The 14,472-nt window shown below is 34.7% G+C and overlaps 2 protein-coding genes across 2 annotated transcripts; both read left to right on the top strand.

Annotated features, from left to right (window-relative positions):
- Positions 1-1,875: 1,875 nt before the first annotated feature.
- On the top strand, positions 1,876-3,978 carry LOC141719991 (autophagy-related protein 13a-like). The gene is made up of 3 exons (XM_074522352.1): positions 1,876-2,325; positions 2,412-2,593; positions 3,669-3,978. The coding sequence occupies exons 1-3, from the start codon at positions 1,876-1,878 to the stop codon at positions 3,976-3,978; spliced, it is 942 nt and encodes a 313-aa protein (XP_074378453.1).
- LOC141721486 (membrane protein of ER body-like protein) lies at positions 2,457-13,020 on the top strand. The gene is made up of 11 exons (XM_074524431.1): positions 2,457-2,593; positions 5,299-5,647; positions 6,392-6,541; positions 7,196-7,834; positions 8,072-8,194; positions 8,855-9,220; positions 9,530-9,652; positions 10,262-10,681; positions 11,069-11,326; positions 11,752-11,813; positions 12,234-13,020. Exons 2-11 carry the CDS (start codon positions 5,341-5,343, stop codon positions 12,693-12,695), a joined length of 2,910 nt encoding a protein of 969 aa, XP_074380532.1. The 5' UTR covers positions 2,457-2,593; positions 5,299-5,340; the 3' UTR covers positions 12,696-13,020.
- The last annotated feature ends 1,452 nt before the right edge of the window (positions 13,021-14,472 follow it).

Here is a 14,472-nt window from a genome sequence, read left to right as displayed (position 1 = left end):
TATAAAACCAAAACCATAAACTTTAATCTAAAGGTCTTAAGGCCATAACCAGCACCATGCTCAAGTAAACAAATAAAGAACTTAAAACCAAAATATAGCGGGATCCGGGGGTGGGGGTTCGGGCCCCCGGCCCCGGGCAGGGTCCAGGGGCGGCAGCCCCGAGCTGGGGTCGAGCTGTCAGGCCATCTCGAAAAAAAATAATTTTTTTTGGAAGACCAGTCTTATACAGAAATCTCAAGTTCAGAGCTATAGATCATATCTTTGCCACTACTGCATCTTATGCAGTTTCAGAAGCATGTATCATATACATACTAATTATTTCCCGTTTAAGAGATCATGTCAATACACCATTTGTCCAATAATTTATATCACTATATATAAACCAAACATCAAGCATAACATATAAATCGCATACTCATCAGTCATGGAAAAATATAACGTGCTAGTATCATTATATGCATATACATCACATGAATATACAAAAAACTCTATATAACAGTTTGATCATTAATCAACAGAATAACATGCATATAAAATATCACACATAAACTGTATCAATATACATACATGGCAGATCTAATTCATGCTTAATATATTGAAAACTGTCAAACACGTAACCAAATCATCCCATTATACACATAGCTTTGACGCCATTGTTAGGGATTCGAGGCACAAAACGCAACGAAAAACAAAAAAATCGAATCCATACCGTAGGATCTATGTATAATGACTGGATAATTATGTATGGAGAATATGATCATATACCTTAATAAAGCTAGATTATAATGGAAGTTCTGATCTTGATGAACCACAGCAGCCCTCCTTGCAAAGATCTGCTCTCCAAGGTATCCACACAAACGTCCGATCGTCCAACGATCACCGGAGCCGGTACTAGCCGATTTGGTTGCCTCTTTCTTTCTCTCTTTCTCTCTAGCCTCTCTAAGATGTAGAGCTATTAGGGTTTTTCTCAAAAACGTGATGTGACAAGTAACCCTAAAAATATACATCTTAATGTATATATAGGGGAGAGAGGATTAAGGCCTAACCCGGGCTTCTGAAAAATGACCCAATTTGATTTCGGGTTTATAATACTATTAAATTTGAATTCTAATATATATACAATTAATCATGTTTCACTTAAATAATTTAATAATTAAACTTGAATTAATAATAATAAAATATTTAAATTTATAATTTAAATAACACTCCGTTTTAAACGTTCTTTTTGTATGACCCTTTAGGTTATTATTACTTCGGTAATAATTTTATTTTTTAGTAATAAAATTATAAACAATGATTGGCATCTAATAATACATCATTGATACCCAAGTAATAATAATAATTGGTGATTCAATTAAACCTTTCGTGAATAATGTATAATGTAATATAATCCCTTTAGTCTTATATTATACATGCATCATCCTCTGTTAACGTTGTTGGTGAGACTGCGTAACTGTATGAACAGTATACGTGATAACTCAACACGAGAATAACACTAGAACATGATATGTTAATAATACTATGACTACACAAGAAATCAGAAGAAATGAAGACCAGACAAATACAAAAAATCAAAAGATTAGAAGAAGCCTTGAAGTCTGCTTACAGGTCACTAAAAGAAGTTCATTAATATGATCATGGCTCAGTGAAGAATAAAGGTTAAAGACTTTCAGAATTTCAGAAATGATGAAGATTCAGTGTATAAGTGCTACCAGAAGATTTCAGTGTATTGTCATTGATTGAAAATAGACAGTGTTCAAATCATAGGAATCTGAAGAATTGAAGACAGAGTACAGACAAAGGTTGAAGAAGACAACTGTTATACTCACTGACAGAAGTTCATTTAGGAGTTCATTTATATGTTCAAGAAGAACAATGAATGAAGTATTCAAGATTGTTGGTCGAAATGATTTATCTTCTTGGCCAACTCATATATATGGCCATCCTGTTCCACGCCATAGATTGCCGAATCACTATAAATATAATAGTTTTGATGCTTACCAGCTTTCACCTCCATTTTCACCATCCACCTCTCCATCTCCTCCGAAACACCTTACTGGTGGGAATCTAATGCAAAGTCGTCTACTATCAGAAACTTCCCCTGTAAGTATTCCACATCCAATGTTGGAAAGGAGTCCAAGATACCTCTATCCCAATATGTCAGACACAAGTCGACAATCACTTCCTCCTCCATCCCCTAGAAACACTAAGCATGGCTCTTCATCACAAGAGTCATCTTCTGGTATGAGGTCATTGAGAAAGTTAGACTTAATAAGGACCGGAGAGTTGGATTCTGTGTTACCAGTTCCATATACTTGTCAAAAGGTATGCTGGATTCGGTTAAAACTTTGTCCTAGGTCAAATCGATGTTTTTCTGATTATACATATGATGTTTTTTTTTTCAATTGCAGTTGTCAAGAGATAATAAAGATGAATCGGGGAGGTTCTCCTGTCTGCTATCTTCTAGTGGTTCGCCAAGAATCGGATTTTCACGAAGCTCTAGTAGACTGTCTTTCCAGGATGATTTGGATGATTGTGATTTTTCATGTCCTTTCATTGTGGATGATTTTTATACACCTGATCTTCCAGCCAGGTACTTGTTGTGTTTACTGTTTTCTGAGTTCGCTTTACAAGTGTGCTATAATGTTGAAGTAAGAAATTGCTATATGTTTGTTCACTGGTTCACAATTTTTAACTTTTGTCTTTACTCTTTTGAAAGAACTTCCTTCAGTAATATCTAAACTTATTGGAAATATGGAGCAGCAATCTGCGAACTAGTCTCAAAACTAGAGGGAAAAATGAGTAGCAATAAAATATAAATGGGAAATGCATGTTAGATCAAACCATTGTGTTCATTACTAAGCGTTTTCCCTGTGTTTAGTTCATGAAAGTTATTCTAGCTACCAATGATAAATAATGACTATTTAGTTTCAGCCTAGGAAATCTTTCATTGGACAACTGATTCCTTGAACTACATTCTACGCTAAGCTCTTGTTAACCTATCTTTAAATGATAGAACCACAAAATGTTGTGAAAATCAGCAAGTTAGGTTGCTATTTTCCCTCAGTTGACATTTCAGTTCTGCTACTTGGTAATAGAATAATGTGCTGACTGAAATTCCTTTGTTCTACTAGATGTTCTCAATTTATTATAAAGTCATATGGTTTTATGTCACGAGTGTGGTTTTGTGGTCCATGACATTTTGTTATATTTGGAGGTTCATCATGGATCCTCTTATCAGAGCTGAAATGTCACTGGTCTGCAACATTACTTCCAAAGGCCTATAGTCATTTGTATAATCAAGAAATTTGAATCCGTGGCATCTAATGTTCGCGTTTCAGTTCTTGATTCAAATTGTTTCTTAATTTGGCTGTCATTGAAATTTGCACAATTGCCTTAACACAATTTGTATTGGAATTTATTAACTCTAATTGGTCCTGATCCTACAAGTTGACATGTATAAGAAACCAAGTCTTAGTTACAAGTGTTGTGGTTGTATTTACACTTACAAACTGAAATGTATTTATGTCATGTAGCTGACACCAAATATTAAATCTCCGGTATTATACTTGATAGACTATATATCTTTCTGGCAATGAGAGAAACTGAGAAATGGTGATGACTTAATATATAGCTGCCACTAATATACTATTAACCTGTTGCATTAGTCAAAATCTTGATGGATCAAAAACTACAGAAGTTAGCTCTCAAGTAACTTCAATAGCTAAAAAATCACATGATGCCGCTGTCGGGGAACTTGTTCACATGTTTAGAACAGCACCTCCTCTGCGCCAAGATTCTAGTTGCTATTCATCAATTTCCTTCAAGCATGAACTTAAACACGAGGCCGGATCTTCATCTGCATTTTCTTTGCCTAGAAAGACATCAGATGCACTAGAGGAGCTCGTAGCTTACAGAGATATGAAAGACCTTCTTCTTACTAAAATCGCTATAGTGTCTGCGAATGAAGAGGCTTAGTCCTGTTATTTTGCGAGGAAACCTTCTTTTTACTAAATAAATAAACCATAGGGGTGGGGGTTTTCTGGAATGACTTTGGTGTTAGCATGTAGGCTTAGAGTCTCCTTCTGTACTTAGGAGTTAAAAGAAAGATAAAATTTATCTAGCGAAAATCAAGGTTGTATATAGTACTAAACATTGAATAGCGGCCAACAAAGTGTTGGTGGAGTGATTGAGCTCTTGTACCTTTTGCTGGAGGTCAGGAGTTCGACTGTGCGTGTGTATTTAAATCCTTGTTAAGCTGTACTTTGAAGTTTTCAATAGATAGATGGGATCATCTGGTTTATCCTTGTTTAAGTATCTGTATACAAATCAGGTGATCCTAGTATCTGTTTGGTTGTAAAAAATACAAACTAGTTTGTACTAATTATTACAACTTTTAAGAACTTTATGAAATAAACTTAAAACATAAAATTACATTTGATTTTATGAGAGAAACATTAAAGTGTCAGGTGAAATCACTAATTTTATATGTATTAGTATGAAATAAGTTCTCTTTTCTATTTTCTTAATATTGTAAGTTATTACTTAGTTATAAATTAAATATTTTTTAAAATTTCAATATATACAAGAGAACTCAAGCAAGTTCTTGTCTTCTCTGGTTCTCATTCTCAAATGAATAATTTTAGTACAGTAAAATTTGTATAAATTAATTTATATTGGTTTTTGTAAATTTTATTAATTTACCGAGATTATCAATTAACTGAGATTAAATATATGTTGTCAATTTCATGTTGAGATCAACTATTTACATTTTTTCGTTCTTTTATTGGTATATGCTTCATGAATGTAATTAACCATGTGTATTAATATGCAAAAAAATGCTACATACCTAAAAATGAATCTTATATTCCAACTAGTCATGGTACAATTAAATAAAATGGACCCCAAATTAAATTTTATTAAAACATATATTGAGATTCATTTTGAAATTCTTAACATGAGTTTTTCTTCTCCGATATCTATCTTAACTAAATATACAAGTAAATTTTTGAGGAATTATAGTTTTAATAAAGAAATGGACATTAATTTTCTTTTCTATTTATTAAATATGTGTTTGGTATTGGTTAACAAGAAATTATATTTGGTATAGGGCCCCATTTTTAAATTGATGTAGGCCCCGGAATATTTTGCGAGGTCCCGGTTGTCTTTACATATTGTAATTGCACAAAAACATGCACAATGACATGATTATTCTGTCTTTATGTATTTATGTGGGTTAATATGCTAGCTGTTAGCACATCACTAATATTTGTACTTAACCATTTCTGTATTTTACAGACTTTTACAAGAGGAGTTGAGTAATATTATCAGAATTGATTAATGGATAAAGCAGAGATGAAGGGGGAGCTTGAAGAAGAAGTACCATTACTTGAAGGTTTGCTAGTAAGGAGGCGTTCGAAATCACCTACTAGGCATAATTTGGATTATATTGAAGAAGATGATATGAAAAATGTGGATGTTAATGATGGCGGAGTTGATGATTTGGTATATGCACCGCCAGAGGAGGTTCAATCTAGTGACTGTGGAGGACTTGAAGTCTCACAAGATGAATTAAAAGAAAAAGAAGAAGAGGAAGAAGTTGATTCGAAAAGCTTAGAGAGATTTGTTTATTATCAAAATGATGAAGGTGCTTCATTACTTGAAAGATTGCTAAATTTTACATGCATGTATATGGGCCCTCTCTCTCTCTCTCTCTCTCTCTCTCTCTCTCTCTCTCTCTCTCTCTCTCTCTCTCTCTCTCTCTTTCTCCCTCCCTCTCCCTCTCCCTCTCCCTCTCCCTCTCTCCCTCTCTCTCTCTCACCCCTAAACATATAAACCTTCTTAGTTCTTGATTATCTGTCCTGAATTTGTAATTACTTCACTTGATGCTTTAATTAAGGTACCCAAGGAAGATTTGCCTCATTTGTCGGGTTCACATTAGTTGTTTTAGTTGCAGTGACTATTTTATAAAACAAATTAAAGGTTTCTTAGTGTAGAATATAGTATATGATCCATTTGGGTCCTTCTCTAATGCCTTATGGTTTTAGATGAGTTAAGAAAACGAAAGGGAAAATGTGTTGAGAGTATGCAGTCTGCATGAACTGAAGATCGAAATTTTATGTTCAAAATCGATCTAAGTGATGATAGACTTAATGCAGATAGTCAGAGTGTTGTTTAGAACTGTAGATGTCCTTACTCATCCACTAGACCTTCCTCAACCAAATCATTATGTAATTAAGTGGGATATCTTGCAGAGTCGTAGAAACAAGGATCATAAGAACTGTGTTTTCTGTATACTTTCCCCGGTTCCATTGTTCATACCTCGAAGAGTTGTTACAAATGACACAAGTACTAAATTTAATCCAGTTCCATTTTTTTGTTGTGTCTGAAGGACTATGGAAATGTCGAAAATGCTGTTGGACTTGCCAAGGTGAACGCGTTTCTAGTGATGATATTCAGAATTCTAAGCAACCGTTGCAAAAGCCAACACATTTCCACACTGTCAATCAACAAGGGTCATGTTTCTCTTATGAAACTGAAGGTCAGCAGAATCATATAATAGAAATTAGTCGTGAAATTCATTCAAACGTTCTTATCTTCTCTCAAGAACATAGGACTCTCTACTCATCAAAATGGTGCATGCAGCTTGAATATTCTGAAAAGCTTCTGTCTTGTTTTTATTTATGCTACCTGCACTCTGAATCATTAGCACAAGTACTATGAACTCTCTATTCCACTCATCATTACACATCAGATAGGTACAGTCCCTTGTCTCAATTAGATTTAAGAATTAATAAACTAAAACTCAACCAAAAGACCTTGAAGGTAAGGCAATAAACATCAAGGGGAATTGAGTTACCTATTGTAAAGTATCTGAATAATCTGTATTTAGCACCTTCTCCACTTTACAGTCACCTATCAAGCACATTATATATATTGTCGCATAGGACCCAAAGAATACAATACTGCTCATCGGTCAGTTAATGAGACTATAGAATCACCTATATCCATCACTAATATTACATACTTGAGAATTTCATGAGTACATTTTAAATCCGAGATGGAGGATAACAGTAAACAACTGCGTTTTTAGTAACGTTTAAGTTCTTAGGCTTACACGGGGTTTCAATTTCAAGTATGTGATTTCCTCTTTACATTTGAAAACAAAATTGTAAAAACGTGTATTTATTCTCAGGTACAGGATGCACGGGCGGACAACTTTCAAGTGGACAAAGTAGCATGAAACACACTGGTCAAGATGAAATTCAAGGTGAAAGGATATTAGATGTGACAAAACAGAGTTCAGATATTGGACAGCATTTGAGGCAGGAAAGTAAAGTTGCACATGAGAAACAATTGGAGCACGAAAGTTTGTCTAGTTCTAATTTCTTTCCTTCTGAAATTTCTCCTGAAGAAGACAACAAAAATTTCGAGTTCTCTACCTACAAAGAAATAGGAAGTGGAGATACTAGCCGACTACATGAGACCGATCAAGAAGCAACAGATGTGGATGTTGAAAGAGTATTGAGGGAACAAGAAACACATGACTTGTATTGTCCTAACTGCAAATCTTGTATCACCAAGAGGGTTATCATCCGTAAAAGAAAACGCACACTTCCATATTCAAGTGAAGACAGCAAGCGTAACAAATTAGAGGAAGGTACAGGGTCTGACCCCGTTTCTGCATCAGTGGCAACAACAAGAAATCCGTCTCCCGGTACAGTTGATTCTTGCTTGGATGGCAGTGCCGCACCTACATCTAATAATTATGATAAAGATCAAGAGCCGGATGTATTCGGATGCTTGTCTTGTTTTAGCATCTTCATTCCCGCAGGTAAATATTGTTCGTGCAATGGAGAATTCCGTTTATCATATTTATTTCAGCATGCTTAAGCTTACATTACGAGTGTACATTGTTCTGGTGAAAGTACCAATATTCTATTATTTGCCAAGTTTGAGAATATATATTCACTATTCAGTGCCTCATCTATGTTACATTGTTTTACTTACTGTCTTATTAAAATACATGGCCTCATACGGTAATATGCTTATGCGTCTATCAATATTGTAGGTAATGGCTTCAAGTTGCTAGGAATATCTGGAGATAGAAGACACGAGGATAATTTGCAAGATAATGCACAAACACCAATTGAGAAGATAGGCTGGTTTTTCACTCTTTTCCAGTCAGACAGAAGTAAGTACTATGGAGTAAAGTAGCAACGCATGTAAGCCGCCATCTCTTAACTAATTAATAGTAAAAGATACTATCTCGTGAGCTCAAAAAGTTCTGTGACTTCATCTAGCATTTTCATTAAATTAAATATTGAACCTCCAAAATATTTTATCTCTGCTGAATAATCAACCTAAGGTTCCCGTGTCAATAATAATCAGCACTGTAGACATTAGTTGGCCTTAAATTATGTTGAATTTTTGTGCAATATCTCATTGGAACCAAATCTAAGCTTCTGGAAATGTCTTTTGTGTGCCCGATTCTATTGTTCAATTCCAGTTATAAAACATCTAGTTTGTAGGAAGAACTGCACAAAAATTCCTTCTCGCTAACTAGCCTCCTTCAAGCTTGTTGCATCCTTCATGTTATCTTGCTATGAAATTTTAGTAACTAGTATCCAGATGACAGAAATTGACACAATTTGAATTCAATTACTAGTTACTAGCACTAAACACCAATCAGCTATTTCACTTGAAAATCCATTGCATTAGAAGACTCTCAATATATTTTCGGTTTGATTCATTCATGACCTGGCTTTAAGTGTACACTCAATCGGATAGATATGTTTCATAATACTGTTGTCCACTATGCTTGTGTGAAATGTTGGAGTTAATGGTATTGCAGATGTGGAAACAGATGACACTGAAGTGCTTATACCTACAGTCTCAGAAATACATGAATATTCCTCTCATGCTCAGACCAATTATCGTGGAGAACCAGTAAAAACAGGCGCTGAAGGATCGACAGAGGGCGGAACTAACAACTCATCTCATCAAAAAAATTGTTTGGGGAAACCTGGAGGCAAGGAAAATCTTGAAGATCAATTTTATATAAATATGAATAAACAGAATGGAGATGCCTCTGGGGATGAAGCTCCCTCACATACAATTTTTGATGATGGAGAGATTGTCCAGAGTGAAATGACTGGATGCGATACTGATTCGGTTTGCAGCAGAGAATTATCTGATACTTTATTAATTAAGAACAAAGGTGCGTAAACGGCAAATAATAGAGGATGCCATTACATTTCTTTCTATTTCTCTAATTTTCGTATTTGATAGTTTATTAGTTTATCAGACATGTTCCTGCAATGCCCTATTATTTCACGGACACACAGACTTGGATAGTCTATGCAGATTGCTAATACTATCTATTTTTACTCAACTTCTCGTTTCCCCTTTGGTCTGAGATGTCACGAAAATGTTATATACAGGCAGAGATCAAATTCTCACATATGAATGCTTGAATAGCTGGTCTAACACTACTGGTAATTTGCTTATGCTTTTATCTATACTGTAGGTAATGGCTTCAAGTTGCTAGGAATGTCTGGAGGGAGAAGAGACAATGTTAAGTTGCATTATCATCCACAAACATCAATTGTGAAGAAAAGCTGGTTTTCCACTCTTTTTCAGTCACAAAAAAGTAAGTACCATCTGGAGTAAAGTAGCAATGTTTATATGCCGCCATCTGTTAACTAATTTATAGTGTAACTCGTGAGCTCAAAGAATTCTGTGACTCCATCTATTACTTTCATTAAATTAAATATTTGATCCTCTAAATTTGATCTCTGCTGAAAAATCAAACCAAGGTTCCCATGTCAAGAATAATCAGCAATGTAGACGTTGATTGACTTTGATTCTTGAAGAATTTCAGTGCATTATCTCAACGAAACCAACGTTGAGCTTATGGAACTGTCTTTGTGTCTTATCCTATTATATAGTTCAATCCAATAACAAAACATCTTTATTTCTTAGAAGTACTGAACCAAAAATTCCTTCCAGTAATTAGCCTCCTCCATGCTTGTTGCATGCTTTCATTTGATCTTGCTACGAAGTTTTTGATACTTGTATCAGGATCACATAGATCGAACATTATTTTAATTCATTTACAAGCTCTATACACCAATCAGCTGTTACACTTGCAAATTCATTCATGCCCTAGCTATAATTGTACATTCAATAGGATAGATATATTTCACAGTAGAGTTGTCCACTATTCTTGTGTGAAATGTTGAAGTTGGTGGTGTGGCAGATATTGAAACAGATGATACTGAAGTGCCTGTTCCTAAAGTTTCGGCAACGCATGAATCTTCCTCTCATGCTCAGACCAATTATGACGGAGATCCTGTAAAAACCCGCCATGAAGGACTGACAGAGGGCGGAACTAATAACTTACCTCATCAAAAAGTTTGTTCCGGGAAACATGGAGGCAAGGAAAATCTTGAAGATCAACTTTATATGAATATGAATAAACAGAACGGGGATGCCTCGGGGGATGAAGCTCCCTCACATACAATTTATGATGATGGAGAGATTGTCCAGATTGAAATAAGTGGATCCAAGGAAGGTTGCGACAAAGTTCTGTCTCATTCGTCAAAAAGGTTCATAGAAATTGATATTCATTTGGCTGGCAGCGGAGAATTATCAAATACTTCATTAAGTAAGGACAAAGGTGCGTAAACAGCAAATAATAAAAGATGCCATTACATTTCTTTCTACTTCTGTGACCTGATTGTTTATTACTTTTTAATACATGTTCCTGCAATGCCCTACCCTTTCACGGACACTCGGACTTGTGGAGTCTATGCAGATTGATAATACTATCTACTTTTCCTCAATTTCCCGTTTCTTTTTATCTGAGATATCATAATATAATTTTATACCGACAGAGAGATCACATTCGAACATATGATAACTTTAATCATCAAGGACTTCAGCAGACCGCAAGGGCAATGTGAAACTGCCAAATAAAAGTTATAGCAAATGCATTGTTTACATCTTATAAGTTGTTTAACTTGAAAATGCATTGGTTTACATATTTTCTTTTAATGTAATGCAGTCGGTGATGAGATAACTGTTGAAACCTGTCAAGTTGAACAGCTTGCTGCTCAAAGAGTACAGGATTTAACAGAACCAGCAGAATCTGGAAATTTGCAAAATCTTGAGACTCGAATCCAAATAAATGAACAAAGAGGCACATCTACAGAAGGAATTCAAGGAGTGGAGATAATTAAAAGCATTGTATATGGAGGGCTAGTAGAATCAGTAACAAGCCTTGGTGTTGTGTCATCTGCGGCTAGCTCTAAAGTCACTACACGTAAGTTTTTTAGAATGTGAACTGTAATTGTATTTCTGATGTCTTGCATTCCATTTCTTTGTAGTCTCGTGTACGTACAGTGGATCAAAGTTTGATTAATTCTAGTAAAAAAGGCAAAATATTTGGTAAAGACCTTTAAGTAAATACACACAGAGATATGTAAAAAACATGGATCTCACTCCATGAGTGGTTTCTAGGTTGATTCAATGGCTAACAGTAACACTGTCATTAATGTTCCGCTAAATGTTATGCTGTTTCAGTCAGAAATAGATCAGTATCATGCAATGTGAAAACGGCCACCTTACATATATGAATTACGTCAAGGTTTTTGCACATTTAGTACTTCATAATTCTGAATTTTTAGAGTCGAATATGCTAAATCTGGTGTCATAATCAGAGAGGTACTAATATGTCTTTTGTTGCAGTGAATGTTTTCGCTTTGGGACTGGCTAATCTTATCGGAGGACTATTCATCATCGGGCACAACGTTAGTATATGTTTCCATTGAAGAATAAATAAATGCAAAATGAATGCTAGTAGATATAGATTGTCAATTTGATAATCCTAATCGTTCATGTTGTTATTCGATTTCAGTAGACTAATAATTTGATATACAAGTAATACTATACGATTCAGAACATTATCTATGTTCTGCAATACCTACAAGTCCATACAGGATTTGAGAAATTGCATTTTTTTTATTAAAGACTATTAGAAAAAGAAGAGAATGTTCAGTAGCTATTAAAGTTAGACGTGAACTTGTCAGCAGAAAAACAATTTTCAGGATATTCTTATAGTATTTTTTTTTATACATAGATAACCTTTTAGGGAATCATTCAGCGTCACGGTCTTGTTATGCATGTAGTCAGAGTTTCTGCATTTTTAACGAAAATGTAATCCTTTACAGCTTTTGGATCTGAAAAATGATCAGAAGACTGAGGCATCCGATCAATCAGATAAGCAAATAGACAAGTACCATGAACTACTGGGCCAAAGAAGGAACTTTCTGCTTCATGCAGTCTTGGCTATTTTATCATACCTTATATTCGGCTTATTACCTCCTGTTGTCTACGGCTTCTCTTTCCAAAAGAGCGACAACCGGGACCTCAAGCTTTTAGCTGCTGCAACAGTTTCACTGCTGGGCATCATTATTCTAGCCGCTGGAAAGGCATATGTTCAAAGGGCACCAAGATCGTATGTAAAAACTGTAGCGTACTATGTTGTTACTGCGCTGATGACCTCAGGCGCTTCTTATGCTGCTGGTGACCTGATCAATATGTTCCTGGAGAAGTTTGGCGTCTTCCAATCAAGTTCAGTTGTCACTCTGCCAGAGACTCTAGGAACGGAACCAGGATGGACATCCTTCTGATACATGACTAGCTCCTTGGCTCATATTTTACAGACTAGCAAGTCTTCTTGTGAGAGATGTGAACCTTTTTCTGATAAATTTCTATTACTTGTTTTTGTTGAACTTGTAATCGTACTCTCAGTCTCTTTATGTACTTCCCTGATCTTTCTAAAACTACAAGTGTAGATGACTCTCAAGATTGCTGAGAAGATCAAATAATTTGCTGTGAAATTTAAGTTTTCCAGACTGGCACTTATAGCCATCTGTTGGCCGGTAAATTATACTCTCCCAGAAACCAGCAGATACATTGTTAAATAAGCTCTTGTACATAGTTTCCTGACCCATATTTCGTAGATTAGCAAATATCTTTCGGGATAGATTAGTGGTTTTTAAATAAATTTATGTTTCTTTTGTGTTTTGTTATCCTGTATCGGTCTCGTAATATGTTCTCTAAACTTAATTTGTTAAGAGAACATATTAAGAGAGTTCTCTACTAGAACTCCTTAATTTTCGGCCCATATATGTACAATTTTGCACTCCTTAATTTTTTTCAAAACTTTCTTCTTATCTTTATAAGTTTCAAGTATTTTTTACTCATTCCATTCTCCCCAACCAAACACAACACTAGTGAACTTGTACACTTGTAGCAAATAAATTTGTTAAGTTTGCAATTTGCAACTTCTCCAGAGTTGGCCTGTAATATACATATGTTTTTAGACGTGACTTGTTAATTGGTTGTGCAAAGGCTAGGCCCAAATGTTGGTCTGTTGGGCTACTATAATTATATTTTCGAAAAGGAAAATATCAGGGTCACCAAATTGGTTCCACTTTAGAAAATAGTTACATTTGTTTTTCAGGAAAACCTTTTACTTGCACTCCACCTGCTTTTCTTAAAATTCTTCACTGGGCCTAAAAAATATTTCTTCACTGGACAATTCCTTCTTTAAAACTTCTCCTTTTTTTTCTTCTTTTTTTTTTGACAAATATAAGCCATATTTGTCAAAAAAAAGAAGAAAAATGCCGCTTAACAATACATATTTATTTTGTTTATTTTGACAAAAACGCACTTGCATTAAAAAATTTTAGAATCAATCATATAACTAATAAAATTCGGAACAGAAACAGTCCACTCCGTAACACCTGATATAAAATATATTGTTTGTACTAAATTGTGAGCCACGCTATTCGCATGTCTATAAACATGACATACTACCACTTCATCAAATTTGCTTACAATCTTCTGCAATCATATAAAAATATGTATTTCCTCGATCTCCATTGATATAAAAATATGTATTTCACCGATCTCCATTAACAGCATCTAGCAATACTTTCGCATCACACTCAAATATATGTCGACGCTACCTCCATTCCTTCGTCCAGGTTATGGATTCTGATTTAACCAAATCAAATCAAACATACTTCCTGTATTAAGGTTAATATGTATTTCAAAAAATAAATAGGTTATTCTTGTTAATATCTTCGACTTATAAATAAAATACATGTGTATATGTGAAAAATCTGAACTCAATATTTTTTTCACACAAAACTTATCCATGAACGATCGTTGAAGGTCTTTCTCGCACAAATGAATCGACCGAGTACAAAAATATTAATGTATCTGAGACTAATCAAATATAACAAAATATATAAATAGAATAAATAAAAATTTATACAATACCTAGAACGATCATCGATGATCCTCCTCACCAAAACAGAGTCGATAAAAATTTTAAACCCTAGAAACTAACTCTTCATAAAAGCCTGATCCTTGAATTTGGAGAAATTATCTGATTGT

Source organism: Apium graveolens, chromosome 4 (genome assembly GCF_009905375.1).
Source record: "Apium graveolens cultivar Ventura chromosome 4, ASM990537v1, whole genome shotgun sequence".
Taxonomy (NCBI): Eukaryota; Viridiplantae; Streptophyta; class Magnoliopsida; order Apiales; family Apiaceae; genus Apium; species Apium graveolens.
Note: the sequence above shows the minus strand (reverse complement) of the source record. Positions and strands in the feature narration are given on the sequence as shown.